The sequence below is a fragment of the Pelodiscus sinensis genome, chromosome 1, assembly GCF_049634645.1.
Source record: "Pelodiscus sinensis isolate JC-2024 chromosome 1, ASM4963464v1, whole genome shotgun sequence".
NCBI classification, from domain to species: Eukaryota; Metazoa; Chordata; order Testudines; family Trionychidae; genus Pelodiscus; species Pelodiscus sinensis.
In genome coordinates, this window is record NC_134711.1 from 141202111 (window position 1) to 141227372 (window position 25262).

The following is a 25262-nucleotide window of genomic DNA, read 5'->3' on the forward strand; positions in this document are numbered from 1 at the left end:
ATGATCCATCCCTTGGCACCAATTCCCAATTTCTGGCAAACATAGGTTAGTGCTTCTGTACTTGTATCAACATGCAAAAGTTTGATTATATTGCAAGATTGCCTTGAACTTCTTTAGGAGAAAGGCAGGATTAGTGCACCCTCTGGGAGATATCAGAAGGACCTTTGGGGAATATTACAAAGAAGAATGAGAATGCAAATGACCCGCCTGGAATTAGGGATATGAACATGTACCTGTTTACATGTTACCCAGGCTCATTGGTTAATTGTGTAAATGGTTACACCCCTCCCCTTCCCTATTGTCATTGTATTACAGGTGGGGGGCAGGCAGGAGCAGTGTACATGAGGAGTCTCCTTATCAGAGGCAGTGGGTGATAGAGCAGATGGGAGCCAGCTCCTATGGAGCCACCTCCTCCCTCTCTGCGCTGCTGCCTCCCACAGAGCCTCTCCCATGCTGCTGCCTCCCTATGAGCACCAGCTCCCACCACATGTAAATGCATAACTGCAGTACATTTCAGCAGTTACATGTTTACAAAAATAAACACATTAACATCCCTACTCTAAAATCCATCACGTTGAAGCTTTGAGCAGAGTCCCATTGTCTGGATAATTACTTATTCAGGGCTCTTCAAAGAGCCAAACTGGATAGATGAGTGACACTAAGAATAAACCTGAGTAGAGCCAAAAACTACTCCCACCAGAGTCCATCACTGCTAAGCTTTTTGGCATCTGTGTGAGGGTTCCTTAATTGTTTTTACCTGTTGGAGAACACTTTAACCTGACCGGGCACTCATTAATGAATCTCAAAGTCACCCTGTTGCTTCAGGCCAATTCCACAAACCAAATACACAGGGAAGAGTTGGAACTTAACTTCATTCACAAGTGTAATGCCTATCAGAGAGGAATGAATAAAGACATTGGCTGGCTAACACACTACCTTCCACTCCTAATGACTTAACCAAACAAACAATGGGTCCTTAAAGATGTGCAAATTGTTCTTATCAACTTCTTGCAACTTGAACAATCTAATTCAGTATATTTTATTCTCACCTCCTACCCTTATTTATTCTCAGATCTGGACTTTTAATACCCCAGTCATCTGAAGAAGTGGATTGTGCCCACGAAAGCTCATGATACCACCTACATGTTTTGTTAGTCTTTAAAGTGCTGCTAGACTATTTGTTGTTTTTAAGTTTTTCCTGTTTTTAAAATGTTTTCTTTGTATTACTTTTAACTTAAGACTAAAGCATGCTTGCTGAGAAAGAACAGCATGGCAACTTGTACTGTGGCAATTACACTGAAGAGAAGGCAAGAGAAGCTTGCTTAAGCAGTTTGTCTTTTGCTGGGGATTTTATGGTATTGTCAAGGGACTGTGTGACTTGGAAATATCTTAGGCAGGAGAAAGAAAGATGCTTGACTTCATCCAAGAAAGAAAATGACTGGTGAGCCAGAAATCTAGAGGAGGTGCTCTTACTGGACCATAGAGGGGGAACTCCAATGTGATTACCCTGAAGAAATCAAAGAAGGATTAGACTGGGGTGGGGAACCTAAGGGCCAGATGCGGCCCCCGGCTTGCCTGGATCTGGACTCTGAGGCTCAGGACTCTCCCCACCCTAGCATTGGGGAGCCTGCACTCCAGCCTTCCCTCCACCCCTCTGTGGGGCTGGAGCACACAAAATCTACTAGCTGGGGCCCCCTAGGCTCTCACACGCAAAGGAAATGTGAGAAGCATCTTTCTGTTTTGCAGTCGGGGGCCACGTCAGTGAGGGTTTGTTTTTTCTGTGGGTCAGCAGCCCCCAACCCAAAAAAGGTCTAATCCAGAGGTCTTTTCCCTATCTCTGGATAAGACCTTTAAAAAGATAATACAAAGATGCAATTAAAAAGAGTTTTAGGAAGAACAAACATTTAAACTGCAGAACATTAACCAGGAGTTAAGACTCCTGAGGACAGGATATCCCTTTTTTGTCTATATTGCAGGGTGGTTCGTCTGATGCAGTTGGTACGAGCCACTGTCAGACATGATATTAAACTAAAAGACCATTGCTCTGATACAATGTGTCAGTTCCATATGTTCTACTTAATGAAAAAAAAGCAGAAAAAAGTTTCAGGACAACTGTGTATACTATGAAAAAAATAATGCAGACATAGGCCAATTTCCTTTCCTGAGCAGGTCACTTTTAACTCCAATGCGCACACAGTGACTGATCACCTCTAAGAAAAGAGGATCAAGAAATTTTGGACCCACTGTTCCTCTAAAATACAGTAGGTGTTGACAGCTGCACCACCAGGGCAGACATCTATTCTTATTTCCTCTATCTACTCTACCCCTCAGAAGCAGTCACACTTCTCAAAACACATAGTGAGTAAGGGTGAAACATACAGGCATGACATTCCATCTCAATCCATTCTCTGTTTTTCTTGACACTGTTCCCCTCCAATGGGTCATGTGGACTTGACTATGCAGGAAGAAAAGTCAGTAATATTTTCAAGTCAAAAGAAAATTTAAGTTGTGTCGAAGGGGAAAAAATATTTTTTTGTTCTTCCTCTCTAGCAGGAGCTCATACCCACCATAGTCAAACTTGTTTTAACCGAGGGAAGACAATAGGTGGGATGCTGTATAATCTCTGTGCTACTTTAAAGATGGGACCTTTACCTTTCACTCAGAGATAATTTCTTCGGAGACTTCTGGACTTCACCTGACTTCTTGTATAACAGAGTTTATGTGGTTTTCCTTGTATTATTTCCTGCTTCAAGCCCAGTAGCTGTATTTGAACTACAGCATCTGTTAGAAACACATTTACTTTTGATAAAGAAGTCCAGTGATGGAGAATCCACCATAACCCTTGGTGAATGGTTCCATGGTTAATTACCATGTTAAAAACTGATACCTTGTTTCCCATCTGAATTAGTCTAGCTGCAACTTGGATTTTGTTATATTTCTGTCTGCTATATTCCTGTCTGTATTATCAAAATTCTGTTCCCTTTGTAGGTACATATAAATGTAATCACATTATCTTTGAACGTTCTCTTTGATAAGATAAAAAGATTGAGCTCCTTACATCATCTCACTATACAGAACATTTTCTACTATTTTGAATGTTTCTTGTGGTCTTTTTCTGAACACTCTAAAATTTATCAGCGTCTTTCTTGAATGGTTGACACCAGAACCGGACACTATTCCATCAGCAATTGTACCGGTGCCAAACAAGTAATATACTGTATTTTCCAATTTAGACAGCCAAGGATCAAGTTAGCCCAGACTAGTGTTACCTACCAGTATGACATTCAGCTAATTATGCATCATGATTGATAAAGTTTTTCCCACATAGTCAGATTCCCAAGATAGTCACTGATCCTGTAAGAATGGTCTATTCTCTTTGTTCCTACATTTATTAACTTACATTTGGCTAAATTGAAACACATTATCTTTCCCCAGCTTACTGAGTGATCTCAGTGGCATGTTCTCCATTTACTACTCCCACAATCTTTTGTCAACTGCAAATTTTAATCACTATTCATTTTTTTCCTCCAAAAGAAGTTGTCTAGCGAAGAGCTAAGAACTGATACCTTTGGATACACTTGATGGCTGTGTTTAGACTGGCAAGTTTTTCCCGCAAAAGCAGCTGTTTTTGCGGAAAAACTTGCCAGCTGTCTACACTGGCCACTTGAATTTCTGCAAGAACACTGACTTCCTACTGTCTGAAATCAGTGCTTCTTGCGGAAATACTATGCTGCTCCCATTCAGGCAAAAATCCTTTTGCAGAAAAGGGCCAGTGTAGACAGCTCAGATTTGTTTGGGGCTTTTTTGCACAAATCGCGAAAATGGCGATCGGGGCTTTTTTGCACAAAAGTGCGTCTCAATTGGCACGGATGCTTTTCCACAAAAAGTGCTTTGGCAGAAAAGCGTCCGTGCCAATCTAGACGCTCTTTTCCGCAAATGCTTTTAAACAGAAAACTTTTCCGTTAAAAGCATTTATGGAAAATCATGCCAGTCTAGACGTAGCCGATGAGTCTCAATTTACAGTTACATGCTGAGACCTATCAGGTTTTAATCCATTTCACATGTTGATTTTGTATTATCATTCACTAATCAAGATATCTTGCAGGAACAAGTCAAATGTCTTACGTAAACCTGTTATATCAACACTATGACCTTTATCAATTGTATTGTATTTTCATTATACTTTTTTCAATCAAAAATAATATCAAGTTAGCAAAGGAGCCAGATCTATTTTTGATAAATTCATGCCAACTGCCATTAGTCACCTGCCTTGAATTCTTTGTTAAAGGAGTTCTCTATCAGCCGTTCCATTATTTCATCTAGGATTGCTCTCAGGCCTATCTATGTCTGTGCAGGCAGAGGAACAGGAGGGGAATATTCAATAAAAAATAGAAAGCCTTAGACATGGGCTGTGTCTACATTAGCATCCCTTTTCCAGAAAAGGAGTGCCAATGAGACAAATCGGAATTGCAAATGCCGCGGGGGATTAAAATATCCCCCGCGGCATTTGCATGAACATGGCTGCCGCTTTTTTCCGGTTCGGGGCTTTGCCGGAGAAAAGCGCCAGTCTCGATGGGATCTTTTGGAAAATAAAGCCTTTTCCGGAAGATCCCTTATTCCTGATCCCTTCAGGATGGGATCAGGAAGGGATCAGGAATAAGGGATCTTCCGGAAAAGGCTTTATTTTCCAAAAGATCCCATCGAGACTGGCGCTTTTCTCCGGCAAAGCCCCGAACCGGAAAAAAGCGGCAGCCATGTTCATGCAAATGCCGCGGGGGATATTTTAATCCCCCGCGGCATTTGCAATTCCGACTTGTCTCATTGGCACTCCTTTTTCTGGAAAAGGGTGCCAATGTAGACAAAGCCATGGTGTAAGAGTTCTGGAAGAAGGAAGGGCTTGGCCTACACATAGAGCTCTTCAGGAACAGCTCTGCATGTGGAGATGCTTATTACAGAATGAGATGGTCTAAAGCTTATAAGGCTAAGAAAATTAGAGAGCCACTACTATGGTCATGCCAAGACAGAGTGTAGGAGGGACACTGGATAGGGAGCCATACAGTGACTCCCCCGAAGGAACTGAGTCACCCTGGTAGGGCTGTGAAAGGTTAACCGGTAAGCATCACTTTAAACGGTTATTGCTTACTGGTTCCTGTTAACTGGCAGGGATCTGCTCCAGCCCAGTGGGGTCCACCGCAGGCAGGGGCTACTCCTACCACTGGGCTGGAGTAACCCCCTGTCCATGGCAGGCTCACCCCGCCCCCCTACCACAAGTTACACACTGGCTCCTCAGAGGCAGGGCCAGTTCCCTGGGAGGAGGCTCAAAAGTTGAAGCAGAGCCAGCAAAGGCTGGGGGAGGGAGAAGAGGCTTCACTGCAGGCACTGCAATATAAAGCTTATTTAAACTTTATACTGCACAGTCCAACCACATGTAACTTGAGATTTTCAGCAATTACGTAGTTATCTATTTAACCAACTTTTTACATCCCTAGTTATCAGCTGACCTTCAATGCCAACAGCAACATCTGAACCCTTCAGTTAAGAATGGGGCTCGGACGAGCTAAGCACAAAGCGCTAGAAAGGGAAACGACAACGAGATGCGGATACTTGAGCGCGCCCCTGTCACAGGAGCAGGAGACACACAGGCCATGTGGCGCTAGACTGAAGAGACTCGAGAGGCCTTTCACGTTCGCTCTTCCCCATTCCGGAAATGAAAGGCCGAAACTGCGGGGCCGGGTCCTTCCCGAGGGACCCTCAGTCGTAGAAACCGCGCGGGGTCAGCCTGCGCCGCGGGCCTGTCGCGCTCATTGGCGCTACTTGCGCCCCCCCCCCCCCATGGATCCGCTGCCGCCTCCAGCCCCACGTTCTGCCTGGCGGCGCTTCGGCTTCCCAGGCTCGGCCCCCCCCGCAGCCGTCGCTGCGCGGCCCCTTCGCCCCACAACCCCGCTACCGGCCCGGCAGCCCCCGCGCCACCCGCCCGGCTCGAGGCTTCCCGCCTCTGCTGGGGGGTGGGGAGGGGGGGGGGCCTCACCTGGGCGGGCGGGGGCAGCTGAACCACTTCGCTCCGCCGCTTCTCTTCAATAGCAGGCGACAGCGATCAGCTGATCAGTCGCTCCCAGGGCGCATGCGCCGCGTCACGAGTGTTATCCCTCCTCCCCCGGAAATGAGGGGCTCGGGAGCCCGGCTAGCTTTGAATGCTTTTTTTTTTTTTTTGGAATGACGGGTCATAGATGCGGAGGCAGGCGATTGGCCTCCCTCGGCCCACGTGACAGGCTAAGGCTCTTCCCGCGGAGCGACTCGGGAAGAGGTCACGTGGGCGGTGCCGCGCAGCGCTGGTCCAGTCACGCCGCCGCCAGGCGCCGAGGGGGGGGGGAGGAGGACGTGAGGTGAGGGGGGGTCACGTCGGCGGGCGGGGCGGAGCGCGGCGCGCGGGCGGCCCGAGGCCCATGTGCAGGGGGAGCTGCCGCAGCACGAACCGCCAGCGCCGAGGAGGAGGAGGCCGGAGCCGCATCGCCGGCCCCGCACGCACCGAGCGCGGATCCCGGCCCCGCCAGGCCGCACCATGAAGGGGTGAGTGCGGCTCCCGCCCGGCCTCGCTGTGACAGCGGCCTCCCCGGCCGGCGCGCCTCGGCCCGCTGTGCCCTGCCGCGGAGCCCGGCCCGGGCCCGGAGTGTGCGCGAGCGAGCGAGCGGCCCGGGCAGTGGTGGCGCGATTCTCCCGCGCAGCTGCGCAAACGCCGAGACGTTAATCCCAGTGCAACCGCCCTCACGCGCCGGGACCTGCCACTCTCCGCCCAGCGCCCGCGTGGGGCGCCCCACGCAGCCGCCTCCCCTTCTCCCGCCGCTCCGAGCCCGGCCCGCGGGCTGCTGAATTGTGGCTTGTCCTGGGGAGAGCGCGTGTGTGCAGCCGGCCGGAGGAGATGAAGCTGTTGGTTTTCAGCTGGGGTGTAGCGTTACACTGTGTGTGTCTGCGAAACGCTGACCCTGAACTGCAGGAAGCTCGGCACCTTGCTCTTGGAAGGAACCTCCTCTTCTCCCCTCCCCCCCCCCATGCCAAAAACAACTCTTCTGGTCCTTGTCTCACTTTATCTGCTTTATTGCAGAAATAGTAGGTGGAAAGAGCTGGTTCATTCCACTCTGCTTTTGAGAAATGTAGCTTATCGTCTTGTGTAGAGGTCTTTTCTGTGAAACTATCTTGAAAAAATCGTATGCAAGTGAATTAACTTTAGCATTCAATTTCTTTAGCCCCTATTCATAATAATAATAATGATGATGAAGATAGAAGCAGGGTCATCAAATTGGTATCTGGGAAGTCACTCAGAGAAGTCCCCAATGGAACAACAATGGAAATAATATTTTGTCTTAAAATGCTGCCTGGCCTTGACCAGCTTTGTGTGACTGCTTTGTAGGGAAGATTGAAAAGATGGTGTAATTTCCACGAGTATTTGCTTTTGATGTAGCCTTTAAAATTTATTTAGAACTTGTTGTGATTGCAGGATGTGGATGGAACAAAAAGCTAGTCTTCGCACCTAACAATGATTTTGCAGTGTTATCTGTTTAGGACCTCCCTTTCTGGTTCTCTTATGAAAATGTGGCATAGAGGTTTTAAATGTAGTAAATGAAATACTGGTTCTACTGCTATACAGAGGTAACATGGTCTAGCTTTCTGAACACAGGGCTGGAAGTCATGAGACCTGGATTTGGTTCCCAGCTCTGTTGACCTCTTATGTGACTTTGTGCAAGTCATCTCACCTCTGTGTGTTAGTTTCTCCCCCATGAAATAAGAGGGCTCCAGAAGTGGTGTTGCAAATCATTACTGTTTGGAAAGTGTTATGTAAGTGACAGATATTACTATTCCAGTTTGGCTGCTTAAGGCAGGGTAAAATGGTAGTTGAAGTACTTAGAGTTTTTAGCCCTTTACCATTTGTTATTAACTTTTTGGGGTAAGGTCACATACACCAAGTTTTTATCAAGCAACCTAGGTATCTTATTTCTCATGTCTAGTTTCAGACACCTTAAATGGTTTTTGGGACTGAGAGAGTAAAGCTGAGAGATTGAAAAAACAGGTCCCGAAACTTAACACACTTCAGGTACAAATGTGCAATTATTTTATGGAAATATGTATGAATAAAATATTGCCCAATAGAAATGATGGATTCCTGGCCCTATAGAAATGACAGATTCCTATTTCTTTTCCCATGTTCTTGGGAGCTAGTCAAAGTTGCTTTATTTGGCATAGGCAAGTATGTGGGAAGGGCGATAAGCTTGATCAGCAAAGGTGAGCCCACAGTTGGCAAAATCATTGTCAGCTACTTTGTTGGTGGAACTAGAATTTTGTCTCTTCTCTCTCTCTCACAGATTTGTATAGCTTGGCTTTTCTCTGATTCTTTTCTTTTCTCTGTTGATTGTGAATCAGGCAGAGCTGTTGTTTGGGCTTGGATATTTTATATGTATGTCTGTGTGCATCCGGGCAGAGCACACTGGGATCTCTTGGCAGGATATAGTTATAAGCAGTACTCCATGAGTGTGCCATGCTGCACCATCTCTCTACTGGAGCTTTGCCATTTTCTCTGTACTCTTGCTTTTTCAGTGGTTTCTGAGTTTGGGGATTCTGTTACAAGTAGAACATCCCACTACTGCTCCCTCATAGAGATTTAATAGTGAATTTTATGTCAATCCTACTCCCGTTTAGAGTACAGGCAGTCCCCGGGTTACATACAAGATAGGGACTGTAGGTTTGTTCTTAAGTTGAATCTGTATGTAAGTCGGAACTGGCATCCAGATTCAGCCGCTGCTGAAACTGATCAGTTTCAACAGCGGCTGAATCTGGACGCCAGTTCCAACTTACATACAGATTCAACTTAAGAACCCCAGGCGTCCCCAAGTCAGCTGCTGCTGAAACTGATCAGCAGCTGATTCCAGGAAGCCCGGGGCAGAGCAACTCTGCCTCGGGCTTCCTGTAGTCAGCCGCTGGTCAGTTTCAGCAGCGGCTAACTTGGGGATGCCTGGGGCAGAGCAGCACCCCATCTGCTCTGCCCCAGGCGTCCTGATTCAGCCGCTGCTGAAGCTGATCAGCAGCGGCTGAATCAGGACTCCTGGGGCAGAGCAGCTGGGGTGCTGCCGGGTTGGTCCAGTAGCGCCAAGGAGCGGTGCTGCGGGACCAACCGGCAGCGCCCCACCTGCTCTACCACAGGCACCGGGCTTTGCTCCACGTCTCCCTGGTCTGCTGGGGGGGGGGGGCACTAGCTGTGTCCCCCCCCAGCAGACCAGGGAGACGCGGAGCAAAGCGGCGGAGGACCCAGGCCGGACTGTGGCGCTTCCAGATCTGCAGACCAGGGAGACGCTGAGCAAAGCGGCGGAAGACCTGGGCCGGACCTGCGGCGCTTGCAGATCAGCGCCGCGGGTCCGGCCCGGGTCCTCCACTGCTTTGCTCCCCGTCTCCCTGGTCTGCTGGCTCCCCCAGCAGACCAGGGAGACGGGGAGCAGCTTTTCTCGCTCTGGAGGAGGTGGGCAGCGGGACCAGGCGTCCCGCCGCTCCAGTCCTCCGGGGCGAGAAAATCCCCGTTCGTAACTGCGGATCCGACATAAGTCAGATCCGCGTAACTCGGGGACTGACTGTACTGTGAATGACTTCTTCCTAGTGTTCGGTGATCCTTTAAATCTAAGGAGGAGGCAGCAGCAGCACAATGTATGTTTCTTGTGGTTCTCCGTCCCAATTGCTCTGAAATTAAAAGAACATGCAGCAGTGAAGTGGCCTATGCAGCTGCTTTTTTGTTCTATATGGAGACTACTGTATCATTCAGTGTAACTATAGGGTCTGCATATGCAGAGAACTTCCTCTGCTGAGAGCAAGGAGAAATCAATGAGAAATTAGGGGGCTCTTCTAGCATCTGCGGTAGCTCCCTGGATTCCATGAAGTGAGCCCATCCGTCAGCTTCTGAATAAGTTTTCCACAACTGGTGCTCACAGAAGTTCCCATGATTCTTTTCTAAGGAAACCAATGCTACTGGGGGAGGTCTCTTCTCATTTTAAAACTCCGGTCAATTGGGCTTTCCAGTGCTATAAGTTGTAACTGTTGCTGAGGGATATTGCATTAGGATGACCTCCTCTTGAAAAGAGCTATGGTTTCTTTCAAAGAGGATGTGAAAAGCTGTCATCTCCAACTTGTTCTGTTTTACGCAGGGTTAAACAGAGTTTTGGAATGGTAATTATCAGGATCATGTTTTATTTTCTCTCATCTTTTACACCCTCCCCATTTTTTTCATGACTCAAGTGATGTCTACACTCAGAATTATGTTGACCTAATTTACTCTGTCACACAGTAACTACATATAATAAATTGCTTGTGTGTGCACACATTTCGCTCTTTAGCACTGCACATCCACATGAGAAGTGCTTTTATTGTTGTTGTGTGGTGGTCCCTGAAAGCCAGTACCAGTTGATATAAGAGAGCAGCTGTTTAAATGGATAACCGTATTGGTTACCCATGTGGTTACAGCCAGCTCCCAATCTGGCTCCCAGAGAGCTGGGTGGCAGGTGGGAGCCAGTATGTGCGGGGAGTCAGCTTGAAAGCCAGTTTACGGCGCACCAGCTCCCAGGGAGCTGCTTGCCGCCCTGTGCTGTTGCCTCTGCATCAGAGGCAGCAGTGCACGGGGAGTAGCCAGCTTAAAAGCCAGCTCCTGGTATACACTAGCTCCCAGGAAGCTGGCTGCTGCTCCAAGTGCAATCATGTAACTGCTGACATTTTCAGCGGTTACACTCTTACCAGTTCACATGCATTTTAATATTCCTGGTAAGCAATGTAGTCTCTGCTCTGACACAGTCAATCTAATTATAGCAAATGTGTGTCTACACTGTTTTGATAGGTGATGTTACTAAATTGGCATAGAAAGGCACTAGGGATGTTAACGAGTGGCTGGTTAAATGGTTACCCGGTAAGCATAATCCATTAAGGGTGATGTTTACTGGTAACAGTTAACTGGTACCTGCAAACAGCCCCTCACCTGTGGCCCAGCCCTGAGTGGAGCGCTGTTCCGGGCCCCCTGCATGAGGCTGCTGGCTCCCAGTCTCCACATGGGGCTGGCAAGGGCAACTGTAGCAGCCCCCATGCAGGGACCAGGAGCAGTCAGGCTGGAGCAGCTCCTGCCTGCAGCAAGGGGGGGCCACTCAAGCCCCTTCTACCCAGCTCCTTTAATTGGTTAAATGGTTAAAAACATTGTCAGCACTACATTTAATTGCATTCCTAGGGCAATGTCTATACTGCATCTGTTCTGCGCAAGAAATATGCAAATGAGGCTGAGCGTGGAATATTGTCGAACCTCACTTGCATAATTATGTGCGCCTGCCTCTTGTGCAAGAGCTGTTTTTCTGGAAAAAAAAATGTGGAAGAACAGCTCTTGTGCAAGAGGGAGTCTTTGTGCAAAAACAAGCCGTGTAGAGAGCTCCTTTTTGCGCAAAAGCCTCTTGCGCAAAAAGCAGGCGCTCATTAATTATGCAAATGAGGCTCCCGATATTCCACACTTAGCCTCATTAGCATAAGCAAATATGGGTGCAGTATAGACATAGTGTAAGAGGCACTTCTCTCAGCAACAACCAAATTTAAGTGAAGACACTTCCACAGTTAAGTTGACACCAGGAAAGTTAGATGTCAGCAAGTCACCAGGTCCTGATGAAATGCATCCCAGGATACTCAAGGAGCTGATAGAGGAGGTATCTGAGCCTTTAGCTATGATTTTTGAAAAATCATGGCAGACAGGGGAGATTCCAGAAACTGGAAAAGGGCAAATATTGTGCCCATCTATAAAAAGGGGAATAAGAACAACCCAGGGAACTACAGACCGGTCAGTTTAACGTCTGTCCCAGGGAAGATAATGGAGCAGGTAATTAAGGAAATCATATGCAAACACTTGGAAGGTAATAAAGTGATAGGGAATAGCCAGCATGGGTTTGTGAAGAACAAGACATGCCAAACTAATCTGATAGCTTTCTTTGATAGGATAACGAGCCTTGTGGATAAGGGAGAAGCGGTGGATGTCATATACCTAGACTTTAGTAAGGCATTTGATACGGTCTCGCATGATATTCTTATTGATAAACTAGGCAAATATAACTTAGATAGGGCCACGATAAGGTGGGTGCATAATTGGCTGGATAACCATAGTCAGAGAGTTGTTGTTAACGGTGCTAAATCCTGCTGGAAAGGGATAACAAGTGGAGTTCCGCAAGGGTCTGTTTTGGGACCCGTACTGTTCAATATCTTCATCAATGATGTAGATATTGGGATAGAGAGTACGCTTATTAAGTTTGCAGATGATACCAAACTGGGTGGGGTTGCAACTTCTTTGGAGGATAGGGACATAATTCAAAATGACCTTGGCAAGTTAGAGAAATGGTCAGAGGTAAACAGGATGAGGTTTAATAAAGAGAAATGCAAAGTGCTCCACTTAGGAAGGAACAATCAGTTCCATACATACAAGATGGGAAGCAACTGTCTAGGAAGGAGCATGGTGGAAAGGGATCTAGGGGTCATAGTGGACCACAAGTTGAATATGAGTCAACAGTGTGATGCTGTTGCAAAAAAAGCAAATATGATTCTAGGTTGTATCAACAGGTGTGTTGTAAGCAAAACTCGTGAAGTCATTCTGCCGCTCTACTCTGTACTAGTTAGGCCTCAGCTGGAGTACTGTGTCCAGTTCTGGGCGCCACATTTCAAGAAAGATGTGGAAAAATTGGAAAGGGTACAGAGAAGAGAGACAAGAATCATTAAAGGTTTAGAGAACATGACCTATGAAGCCAGGCTTCATGAACTGGGCTTGTTTAGTTTGGAAAAAAGAAGATTAAGGGGGGACATGATAGCGGTTTTCAAATATCTAAAAGGGTGTCACAAGGAGGAAGGAGAAAATTTGTTCCTCTTGGTTTCTGAGGACAGGACAAGGAGTAATGGGCTTAAAGTGCAGCAGGGGAGGTTTAGATTGGACATTAGGAAAAAATTCCTAACTGTCAGGGTGGTCAAATATTGGAATAAATTGCCAAGGGAGGTGGTGGAATCTCCCTCTCTGGAGATATTTAAGAACAGGTTAGATAGACATCTGTCAGGGATGGTGTAGACGGAGCTTGGTCCTGCCTTGAGGGCGGGGGCTGGACTCGATGACCTCTCAAGGTCCCTTCCAGTCCTATGATTCTATGACCTAACACTATAGTGTAGACCAAACCTTAATCACTAAGCTTAGCCAATGTAATGGTTATTGGCAAAACTTGTTCCAGTTTGTTCACTTTGCAGTTTGTGAAATTAATGGTCTATGGAGATCCATATTTGCTTCTTTTTTTTTTTGTCCGTAAGATCATTTTTTTTTTAAATTTAAAAACATTTTTTCTGATTAGTGGGGGTAGGTGAGATTTTAATGAGGAAGTCGGGCTCCACCCTCTCTTGACCTCACTGCATGCAAAGCAGATGCGACTAGCATCCTTTCTTTATATCTGCTCCCATTAAAAGCTGTTTTGTTAAAGTTACATTGCTACTTCCAAGCATGGACTGTAGAAGGGGAAGTTCTCACTGACTTGCAAGTGCTCAAATTACAGTGTGCAGATTAACATTTCTATGGGATTGGTAATGTCAGAAAATAAAGTTATACCACCTGCTGAGGCAGGAGTGTAGCCAGATAGCAAGCTTCAAAGAGGAATATTGGAATAACAGAAGAGTGGTTTCTTATAGTTTTTATCTGTGGCCCTAAAGCTGAGACTTCTACAGGTTGATTCAGAGGTTAAGGTATTGTCCGGGGCAGTGTTTTCTCAATGACTGGTTCTTTGAGGACTCTAGTATGCTAGGTTCTATGCATAAAGTAAGCACCCTTCTCTCCTGCCCTCTCCCTCCACCCCCCCCCCCCAAAACCATGAAGTTTTGAAACCGGGAAGTCTTGTGGGTGAGTACTTCCACGGACAGCTTGCTCTGTATGGGCTTATGGAGGTGAGACTGTAGTTGGGGATATTGAATATGGGCCAGAGAAGTGGTAGTAATAGTCATGAAACCTCTGAAGAACACATGATAAATAGCTATGGCAGGGTTCTGATATCTAACTTTACTGGTTTTGCATAGAACAGCTTAAAAAAAAAAACCCTCTCAAAATTTGAGATTTTTCACATCAGTTTTTAATAAATCAGTTTGCACAAAGTCATATTTTAAAATATTTGAATCTATTTGCAGTTGGGATATTTTTCCCAATAGAACAGGGATTCTTTCCCTAGTCAATAAGTTTTCTATTGTGTAGTTTGTACAGAACTGTTTGTTTCCTTGTGGAAAAATATCTGCCATTTTGCACTGTCTCAAAATATACAATACTGGACTTGCTGTGTATGGAGAAAGGGTCCGAGTTCATTCACCACATGCTGAATTGTTACATGGCTTCTCATTGTCCGAAACAATTGTGCTTCAAAACAAAGTTTTTAGATTCAGGATATTTTGAATCTTGGAGGCTTCAAAAGGTAAATTAATCTTCTGCATTGAATTTCATAGATTACTAATTGAAACCTCATGCATGCGCACACAGAGTTTTGTTGGTTTAAATATAATCTGTTTTGGAATTAATTTAGTGAAACTCATTCAGATCCCTTTGTGTGGACATAACAATTTTACATTTAATCCAGCCTAAATCAGTAACTGAATTAAAATGTTGGACCAGCCCTTAAAGATTCCACTTTAGAACAGTGATACTTAATAGATAGTCTGTGGGCCAGATCTGATCTGCTAAGGCATCCTATGTGACCTACCAGCTCACCTTAAAAATATGCTTATAATTTAATTCTCAAATGATGTCTGCCTATAATTTTCGTATACATAATTTGTCAGTGCTTAATTTGTAATAAAACAAATACTGGGGCTCAGCCCCAGCAAGTTCTAGCAAAAATTAAGCACTGGCTGGGTGGCCATGCAGCTCTGAAGGAAGTGTCTCTGCCAGCAGCAGTGCAGAAGTAAAAGTGTCATGGTATTGCCACTCATTTGTGTGCTGCTGACAGTGGTCCTGGATACTGACTTTCAGCTTTCCCCCGGGGTGCTCCCCCTCTTGGCCCCATACCCACTTTACTCTTTTCTCCTATGCCCCACCTTTACTCCACCTCTTCCTGTCCCTCCCCAGAGCACATTCTGCCTCTTCCTGACACAGCTCCTCCCACCAACCAGCTGATCTGCAGCAGACAGGAGATGCTTTGGGGAAGAGAGAGTAACTGATTAGCAGGTGGCTAGTGGGTGCTGAGAGTGTTTCATGGATCTAATTGAGCATGGCTATTAATGACTACTCCAATTATTGAAACATCCCAGAGCCAGACCTCTTTCACTGAGCGACGATTGTCCATTCCTTTTTTGTTACATATTATGAGAGCTTGAATGGTTGGGACAGTTTGATTGTTCTTATTGGGCAAATCTAATATCTTCTGTTTTGTCTAATTGGTCTATAATTGACTGGTAAGGTATTGTCAAAGAATGTAAAAAATGGTCAAATTCAAAAGCAATCATTTTCGTAGAAGAGTAACAAAAAAGAGTAAGACTTTAGGTTTGGCTTTAGATACTTAGGCCTAATTACGAAACCAAGTTACTTAAGAGTTATTTTAACTCAGAAAAAAATGCAAAAACACAGTGAAATGGCATTCTAAAAAATGAAAGAGTGGCATCATGATGCAGTCAGAAAGGTAGGAAGCATAGCAGCTGCATGACCACTTCCCCTTTTTCACGATGGAATAGGGGTGGCAAGGAACAGAGTGCAGGATCATCTCCTTTTTGGGAGAACATGGAGGAAGAAGAGCAGGGAGAAAGCGTTGCTAGTTTATTTAAGGAGAGGGCAGAGCAGAGAAGCTGGAGCCTTTTTTTGGTAGTGAGGGTGGGAGAAAACAAATAGTAGAGTAACCCATATATAGAGAACATGCTGGGAAGAGAGGTCAAGGTCCTCTTGCCTGTTCCAGAGCTCTGCATCCCCAGAGGAACTTTGAAAATAGGTCTTAGAGGGGTAGCCGAGTTAGTCTGTAACTTTAAAAACAACAAATAGTCTGTGGCATCTTAGAGACTAACAAAAATACATTTGAAAATAGGTGTGATGAGTAGGGGAGGGGAGATCTCACAATTCAGTAATTTGGGGTGAGAAAGTTGAGGATTTTCTCATTAGGAAAGCAGTGAGAGCTCAGCACTCATTCATTGGAACATACTCAGCTGATTACATTAGGAAAAGAATACATGTTGGTGAAGGACTGAGGATGAGGCAACATGTATTAAATAGATGGAGCCTTATGGACATGGCAGTACAGAGATACTTTTCACTTGAATTAATAGGCTTAGTCCTTAGATGAGTAGTCATGGAGAGCTAGTAAAGCCCTAATGACTGAGGATAGCAAACTGTAAATGAAGTTTGAGACACTTGTGCTCATGTTGGGCACCTTGCTGCATTAGGACAGGCAGACTGCCACAATTACAGGAATGTTCTCATTCTTCAGTTGGCTAGGAAAGTGAGCTGTAAACTGAGGGCCTGCATCTAGCAATCCTATGCTTTCATTCTGCATGGGTAGAATGTGACCATCACACAGAGGCTTCATATGACACAGCACACTGCAGGATGCAGCAGAAGCAATATGAGAAACAGTTACTCAGCTGTGGTAACCTGGGGGATGGATTTTAAGCCCTGGATGGAGAGGTGGTTAGAGAGACAGTAGGGGCATGTCAGCCGACGGTCAGGGCAGTGAGTCCCTTATGACCGGCTGAAGTTCTTTTAAAATGTGCTTGGTTCTCTTACAGCAACTGAAGGAGTCAGGTTAAAGCTTAAACAGTTACCATTTTATTGTTACAGGGTAAACTTAGTTGTTAAATGCTACTACTGTGTTACAGATAACATAGCCACTACAAAGGACAGGACAGAAATTACACTAATAAGTCACTTACAGGTACCATGCAACCCTTTTGGTTCTCTGAGCTCTTATTAAATGCATGCAAAATAGACACACAGCAGGAATATATTCTCACCCCTGCATTCCAGACTTGGCGTGGCCAGCGTCTTTCTCTCAATCCCTCGGGAAGAAGTAGGGCGAGGTTGGGCGTCCCACAGACCTCGGGAGACAATCAATACCTGCCAGCAGGTATAGATGATTGGAGCGCAAATGGGGTGGGCTGCTGAACCTCTTTTATACCCCTTGGGTCATGTAGGCTTCTTCCTGGTCTCAAGTGGCCAATTAGGAAAAATGGCTTTGAACACCAAGTTTCCCACGAAGGGTGCAAAGCATAATTTACACCTGGGAAAAATGCAGACAATGGGCACCTCTGGTATGTGATGGGTGAAGATTCCTCTCCTGGGACAGTGCAGGCGTGTCAATTACTGGTACTAGCCATCAGGGCGACGGGAGGCCCCGGGTCGTCAGCTAGCCCATTTACTGTCTGGTTTCTGTTTATGGTAGAGTCAGGGACAGGCAGCACACCCGCGTTCCCAGGGCATCAAAGGCTGACTGCCTTTCTCTTGCTCTCTGGGGGGGGGGGGGGGGGAGGGGAACGACAAGATGGGGTTCGTGGAAAAACAAGATGGGGTTTGTGTCTGGCTACAGGGCAATGGAGGATGAATGGGAGGCAGCAGAGGTGTTGGGGAGGAGGGCAGGGATGGCACCTGCAGCCATGTGGCTGGGACCCCACAATTGAAGGATGCAGAATGGGTCATGGTGGGGAGCCTGGTATCAGCCCCCAGAACCCTATGCCCCACAAATAGAGCCCCGCCACCCTGGACTGAAGCCTGAGCCCCACCACCCACAGGAAGATGGGGAACTCACAGTGTCTGCTTGGTACTCCAGCACTTTTGGTTTCAGAAGGGGACATAGCCCAACTCCTGGGACCTGGAGGAGGAGCCACTGCTCTACAACCTCAATTACTCTCCAGTCAGGTTGTGACCACAAGAAAAACTCATAATTGTCTACATCAGAAAAATGCTGTGGGGAAGCAGAGTAAGTGTGCAACCCACAGATCTTCAATGGCTAATTGAAAACAAACTGATATACTCCTGAGACCTAGAGTAACTTGTGTGCCTAGCAAGAAAGCTACTCCGAGAAAACTGGAAAGGCTCTTTTGGCTTTGATGAAGATTGAGTAAAGCTACACGCTGCAGATCATTCATAGTTCATTTTATGGAGTGGATTATCTTGTCTGCTTCTGTTTTGGTGTCCAAGTTAAAACAGACGTTGAATCAAGTCAGCTTGCTTCATACTGGGCAACAAACCCTCTCTGAAATCCTCTAATTTGTTGGTTTAAATTAATTTTTCTCTCTGAATCCACTTTGACTATTCATTGATACCTTTAGTAAAATTTGTGAGGTGAGGAGTCTGTTTTGCTAAATATAGAGCAACAGCTGCTTTAGATAAATCTGAGCTCTGCTATCGTTACACAGGGATCTGTTTCAGTCAAGCACATCCCTTTAGAAAGAGACTTGCACTACTTATGTGTCTGAGATTCTTTTAACATTAAGAAACTAGGAATTGCCACTTCTGTCTCTATAGTGGGTTCTGATTGATGTTCAAAGCTCTGAATGTTGACTGTCACTCAAACTTCTTTTGAACTGTAGACTTGTATAGTACAGTATTGCTTTCTTTGAATACACCATCAAGGAGACACATTTGGCCCTGGTGTATGTAAATGCAACTCCTAGTGAAGTGAGTGGAACGGTTCCACCAGGTTCAAATGTAAACCATAATAGGTTATTTACCTAGCAACTTAAAATCTATAGTTTGCACAGTAATACCAACTCTGCACTCCGGTGTCTGTGGTATGAGTTGCAGACCAATGAGTTGTAATTGGATCTCAGGGAAAAGCAAGCTTGGCAAGTACTTGAAAGAGGGTAAGGAACTGATCCTAAGAATGGAAGTGTTAATGCCAGTGTTTTGGGCAGGCTTCCAGTTTCAGTAACTATATAGCACCTCACTAAATTCCCACTTCCATTTCAATTTGATAGAAGGTACTTTGTTGGCTTTCTTTCATAAATTTGTGTAGTGTTTCTATGCATTGTTGGCTGCTGGATTATGCCCGAAAGTGTCCTTGAATAGTGAAGTGATTTTTTTTTTCATCCCACAAACCGTATGTAAAGTGCCAGAGCATAGAAAGAGCAACATTATTCTTGAGTTTAACTTGCTACTAGACATCTAATCTTAAGATTAGGTTTCTCTGACGTACTTGTAACTAGTTCTAACTCTGGACATTAAGCTTGATTTAAAAAAAAAAACACACACACACAAAAACAGTGTCAACTTTTTCTGGGAATTACGGTAAATTGAAAAAGTAGCTTTGCAGTTTGAGATGTTTTTTAAAAGATCATTTTGTGAAATTTTGATAAAGGGTGTAGTATTTTTGCTCAGTGGACCCAAATTCCATGAGACACTATAGTGAGGCCCCTTTGAATTTCATCACATTGTGATGTTACAAGATGGAAATTCTGTATCGGCTTGATCAGTGGAGAATCTCTGTCTAATTCAGTATAGTAACCTTTGCTTTAATTTGATATTAAATTATATTTTATGTTGTCTACATACAAGTTAAATGGGCTACAGAATTTTGTATAAAAACACAATTGTGTGGTAGAAATTAGGGGTGTGTGATTAGGGATGTGAAAGGTTAACTGGTGGGGCCTGGAGCAGCTCCCCGCCTGCTGCGGGCAGGGAGCTGATCCAACCCTTCAGAGGTCTGCTGTGGACAGGGGCAGCTCTTGTCCAGAGCAGCCTCTGTCCACAGAGGAACCAGCCCACTGCAGACGGGGCTGCTCTGCTGGGGGTTGGGGACTGCTTCAGCTAGGCTGGAGTGATCCCCTGCCCAGATCCCATTTAACCTAATTTTTAACCAGTTAACCTAACATTTAATTGGTTAACTGATTAACTAGGATTTTATATCCCTAGGTGTGATGTCAGAGCAAGAAATTTTGGAATCTGGAGATGGGATTGTTGGCAACAGAATAGTTTGAGATTATGGAATGAGGACATTAAGGCTATGTCTACACTGCAGTGTTATTTCAAACATCTACACAGCAAAACTGTTATTTTGAAATAAATGCGAAATAACGGGCTTCGTACTATAACGCTCACTGTATGAGGAGTAAGGGAAGTTGAGGGAACAGTGCTCTATTTTGAAATAAGCTATTTCAATTTAAGCTTTGCAATTAGCGTAGCTCAGGTTGCGTAGTTTATTTTGAGTTTAGCCCTGCTGTGTAGACCTGCCCTAAGTGGATGTTTCTGCTAAAATTGTTAATGAAACGGTATTATAGGTTTTAGTGTTGACAGTCCATTAAGATGGGGACATTTCATATCGCTGATTTTTTTTTTTCTGGGTATCAGCATCTGTTACATTAAACCTGTCTACACCTCAAACTTGGGTCAGCCTATCTGTATTATTCAGAACTGTGAAAAATTTCTTGCCTTGTGCTTAATAATTAGGTCGACATAACCCCCACTGTAGATGCACAGAGATTGACAGAAGAATTAGTCTGACCTAGTTACTGCCTCATAAAGGGTTGGATTTACTCCAGTGACACAAAAATCCCTTCTGTCACAGTAGTCCCTATTTATGCTACAGTGTAGTATTTGTGGTGTGGACTTACCCTGAATCTGTCTTTAAAGTTTCCTTCAGTACCATAACAAACATAAATTCTTCAACAAATTATATGAAGGGTGGAATGCAGCGCTAACCTCCTTACGATATATTAAATAGAAATAGTAAATAGTTTTAATATTTTGGAATAGAATAGCTTTTAGCAAACAACAAAAGAATACACATTTGTTACTAACCCTCTTCAACACTGTACTCATGTTGTCAGTGATCCAGAGAAAAGCATGTCCAAATAATATTACCATTGTCACAGAAGATGTATATACTTTATCTGAGATCCCTTTGGACTAAGAAAACTTTACAAGGCCTTAGATGTGAATAGGGAAAACTATGTAGAGTCTAGACTGACTCCTGCAGATCGTGAGTTTCAGCAAACAACCACTATGCACTGAATGATCCCTCTTGTCCACTCACTTATGCTGTCCTATCTTTTCTCAGATAAAAATAATCTTTTTCTTTGTCCACAATTCTTTGCAGCTAATGCAGTCCAGGTGATTCTGAGGTATCCAAAGTCTGCTGTGGAAGTTAAATACTATCCACGTTTTTCTGTGGCATTGTACCTTGTCATCTTGTGGCACTGACTGTTTTAGATGAAATCTAGTTACAACTGCTATCAAGATTTGGGCTTGATGAATTTTAAAGGACCATCTGCAAGCTTGTGGATTTTAGAAGCATCGTGCACACTGGGTTTAGAGTACTGACTGACTGTTTAGATGAGATCCTGCACTGCTGGCTTGTCTGTTAGAGATTTTTTGCAACAGCGAAAAGAGGGGCCTGTACCATAACTACTTGCTTCATGCTTAAATTCGACACTTTACATGCAAATTTGAATAAAGACGCTAATTATCTTAGCCATTACAAAGACATCTTCCCCAATTATCACCTCTAATATCATTAGCTCACAGACATTTACCTCCCTCCCTTCCCCCCCATCCCCCTTCTGTTCTGAAATCTGATTTGTCCTTTTCATATGTGTTCACTTTTTTTTAATTGTATCCTTTGGTATATATGGTTGTGACAATTTTCTTCCACTGTTTGATCTGAGGAAGTGGGTCTGGCCCACGAAAGCTCATCACCTATTAAACCATCTTGTTAGTCTTTAAAGTGCTACATAGTCCTGTTTTTTGTTTTTACTTGCTCCATGGTAAGTTACGTAGGTTCAAGTCTTGTTGCTTTACATTGATACAGTGGGATTACTGCATCAATGGGGTGGAGGAGGAAGAGAAGTTGCATAGGTGTTGACATATAGGGTAGGTCTACACTGTATTCCTCTTTTGAGAGAGGAATACAAATGCAGATGAATGAAATTGCAAATGAAGCATGGATTTGAGTTTCCCATGCTTCATTTGCATAATTGTGTCTGGATGTTATTTCGAAAAAAGAAACGCAGTCTAGATGCGGTTATTTCGAAAGAAGGGTTGTCGTTAGAAATAACTGCGTCTAGCCTGCATTTCTTTTTTTGAAATAGGGTATTTCAAAATAGTGCCCGGATGAAATTATGCAAATGAAGCACAGGAAATTTTGCGCTTCATTTGCAATTTTGTTCGTCTGCATTTGCATTCCTTTCTCGAAAGAGGAATGCAATGTAGACATACCTATAGATATGCTCAGAGTAGCCTAATGCAAAATAGGAAGTGGTGAAGCAGAGGGAATGTCAAGAATTTTGAAAGAGACAGGGAGTGGGAGGGTCTTCCTAACTCAGCGGGGCCACTTGGTTCTCAACCATTCCTGATTTTAATGTGCTCAGAGATCTTAGAATGAGATCTAGAACAGAAGTAAGTTAATATTAGGTCTGTGTTTGGCATTGTGTGGTCATTTCTGGAATACTGCATGCTGATGTCCTACTCTAAAAGGGAAGCTGGAAAAACTGGATAGGGTTCAGAAACAAGCTACAGAAATGATTAATAGTCTGGAAAGCACACCTTCCAATGAGACTAACCACGGTTCATTTATTTAGTTTACTAGAGGCAAGGTTAAGAGGGGGCTGGATCAGTTTATAATTATTTACTTATGCAGGGCGGAGTTACCTGATACTTGAGAGCACTTTAATCTAGGAGGCACAGATGTGACAAGATCCAGTGAAAGCTGAAAGTTGAAGTCAGCAAGTTCCAACTGGAAGTAAGATGGAATGCCTCTTAACAGTGAGGGTATTAACCATTGGAACATATTGCCCAGGGATCCAGTTAATACTATGTCACTTGAGTCTTTAAATCAAGGCTGCATGGCTTTTAAAAAGATAAGGCATGTTCTAGTTTAGCGACAAGCTTTTTGGGCTTAATGCAGAAATAACTAGGAGCAAACTATGGCTTTGTTCAAACTCATTGTTAGTCTTAGAATCTAAGAATGAAATAACAGCCTTGCAGACCATGTGAATACTACAGTATAGCTGTACAGAAATAATGCATACTTTATAAAGTGTGTTTGTGCTGTGCATGTGTGACGGCGCATTGGGGGGTCCCCCGTCTCCTGCCCCCCCGAAATGGCACAAACAGACTCCGCCAGCCAGTAGAATAGAGGTGGTTTATTGCTTCTCCAGTATACAGCACAGATGTCATCAGGTTACAGGGCAGGCCTAGGATGCCTCAGCCCCCCTTGATATGGGGCAGGGGTCTCGGCTTCTAAACCCCCCAGCCTGTTGCTGAGGCTGCTTCCTCCATGCCCAGACAGACACTAACTCACTCTCCTCCAGCCCTTCCCCCCAGCCAGGGCAGCATTCACCTGCCTTTATTCCTCTCCATGGGGGTTAGCTGGTCAGACCTGTTGAGAGATCCCTTTGCATAATGACCCATCCCTGTCCTTCTGGGCTGTGGTACCGGCGGCAGCCAGTGGGGTTACCACAGACCCATAGAAACCAGCAAGTTCCCCCCCACTACGTCACAGCATGAAAATACATATTGGGGGTTCTATTCTTGTGGCCCTCAGGTCTGCAGTAGCTCTCTCAGATTATAATACTATGATTAGGTTTTTATTTTCTAACTTCATTGCTGGTGAAAAGTAATAGAAATGTAGCCATGTTAGTCTGGTGTAGCTGAAGCAAAATGCAGGACTATGTAGCACTTTAAAGACTAACATATAAACCATCTTGTTAGTCTTTAAAGTGCTACATAGTCCTGCATTTTGCTTCATTGCTGGTGGTAGTTGACTTGATAATTAAGATGAATATTGTACCTAAACTGTTTAAATACAGCTAAATGAGATTACAAAATTTTGTGCTTAAAGAAGTTGATCTTCTAAAACAGAATTAAACTGTCTCCCACGTATTGGGGTTTGTCATTGAAGACAGCTTAGTGTCTTCTTTAAGAGAAATTGGTACAATTGGTTTTACTCGATTGTACATATATCACATACCTTTTTTTTTCCCTTCCAAACCCTCATGAACACCTCTAGCTGTTTCGAAAGATAAAGCACAGAAAAACAAAGTAATTCTAGAGGTGTGTACTTACCTTGAACCTTGCCAGTCATGTGTCTATTTATTTGTAAAATAGTGATAGAAATATAGCCGTGTTAGTCTCCTGTAGCTGAAACAAAATACAGGACTATGTAGCACTTTAAAGATTAACAAGATGGTTTATTAGGTGATGAGCTTTCGTGGGCCAGACCCACTTCCTCAGATCAAATAGTGGAAGAAAATAGTCACAACCATATATACCAAAGGATACAATTTTAAAAAAATGAACACACATGAAAAGGACAAATCACATTTCAGAACAGGAGGGATGCGGGGGGGGTGGGTAAATGCCTGTGAGTTAATATTAGAGGTGGGGAAGGGGAGATGTCTGTGAGTTAATGGTATTAGAGGTGATAATTGGGGAAGCTATCTTTGCAATGGGTAAGGTAGTTGGGGTCTTTGTTCAGCCCCCTGCGGAGAGTGTCGAATTTTAGCATGAATGCCAGCTCAGAGGATTCCCTTTCAAGTGCAGATCAACCTATCTATGGTAGGGATGTTAAAATGTATTTATTTAGGTAAATGTGTAACTGCTGGAAAAATTCAGCGGGTACACGTAGAGGGAGGGGGAGAAGGCAACTTAAAAGCTGGCTCCCTGATGTTTTCAGGCCAGGATTTACTGCTGTGCTGTCCAGACAGGTCTATGGTTCCCTTGATGGTGCTAACCAGAAGGCTGCTTGAGTGTGTGCTCAATGATGTGTGCCTTGCTTACTTGCGCAATTAGTTAACACCATAGACTTCAAGAGAGCCCCCAAAGAACACAAACCAGACAAGGATAGAAGGCACCCAGCCAGGTTTATTGTTAAGCGAAGTACAGTAATAGTTGTCAGTAGACTCTACTGATTCACTGTGCATATGTACCCTGTAACAATGGACTGACTCAGTGGGAGATCCCCACTGCTCCCCGATCAAAGACTGTTGCCCTCCCCCCCCCCCCCAACACTTTATATACAGGTGCAAACAAGTTTCACATCAGATTGCCACCCTCAGATTTTGTCAAGTTACCATCCTCTGATGCTATTTAGATACCACACATCCGCCCTATACCTCGTGGTTTGATTAGATCATCGTTATCTATCATGCTATCATTTTAGATCCTTTCCTGAACCTGGGGGGAGTGTGGGTACCAAGGTCTTGCTTAATGAGCTGGTGGTACCATCCTTTTGGAATGTGATTTCAACTTATGCCCAGTACCAATTCCTGTTCTACACCTGGGCATATTA

The 25262-nt window shown here is 44.5% G+C and overlaps 2 protein-coding genes across 3 annotated transcripts in view; one reads left to right on the forward strand and one right to left on the reverse strand.

Annotated features, from left to right (window-relative positions):
* The window catches only part of ATP6V1A (ATPase H+ transporting V1 subunit A), a 39802-nt gene extending 33627 nt beyond the window's left edge, over positions 1 to 6175 (reverse strand). Inside the window, exon 1 of the mRNA XM_075904967.1 lies at positions 6029 to 6175. The gene's annotated coding sequence lies outside the window, so the exon portion shown is untranslated. The remainder of the gene's footprint in view (positions 1 to 6028) is intronic.
* Positions 6176 to 6389: 214 nt separating this feature from the next.
* Positions 6390 to 25262, forward strand: part of NAA50 (N-alpha-acetyltransferase 50, NatE catalytic subunit) — a 29452-nt gene continuing 10579 nt past the window's right edge. Inside the window, exon 1 of one of the 2 annotated variants that reach the window (XM_075904980.1) lies at positions 6390 to 6567. In XM_075904980.1, coding sequence (XP_075761095.1) covers positions 6560 to 6567 — 8 coding nt within the window. In that variant the 5' untranslated portion in view covers positions 6390 to 6559. The remainder of the gene's footprint in view (positions 6568 to 25262) is intronic. The other variant, XM_075904990.1, reaches the window with a different exon arrangement.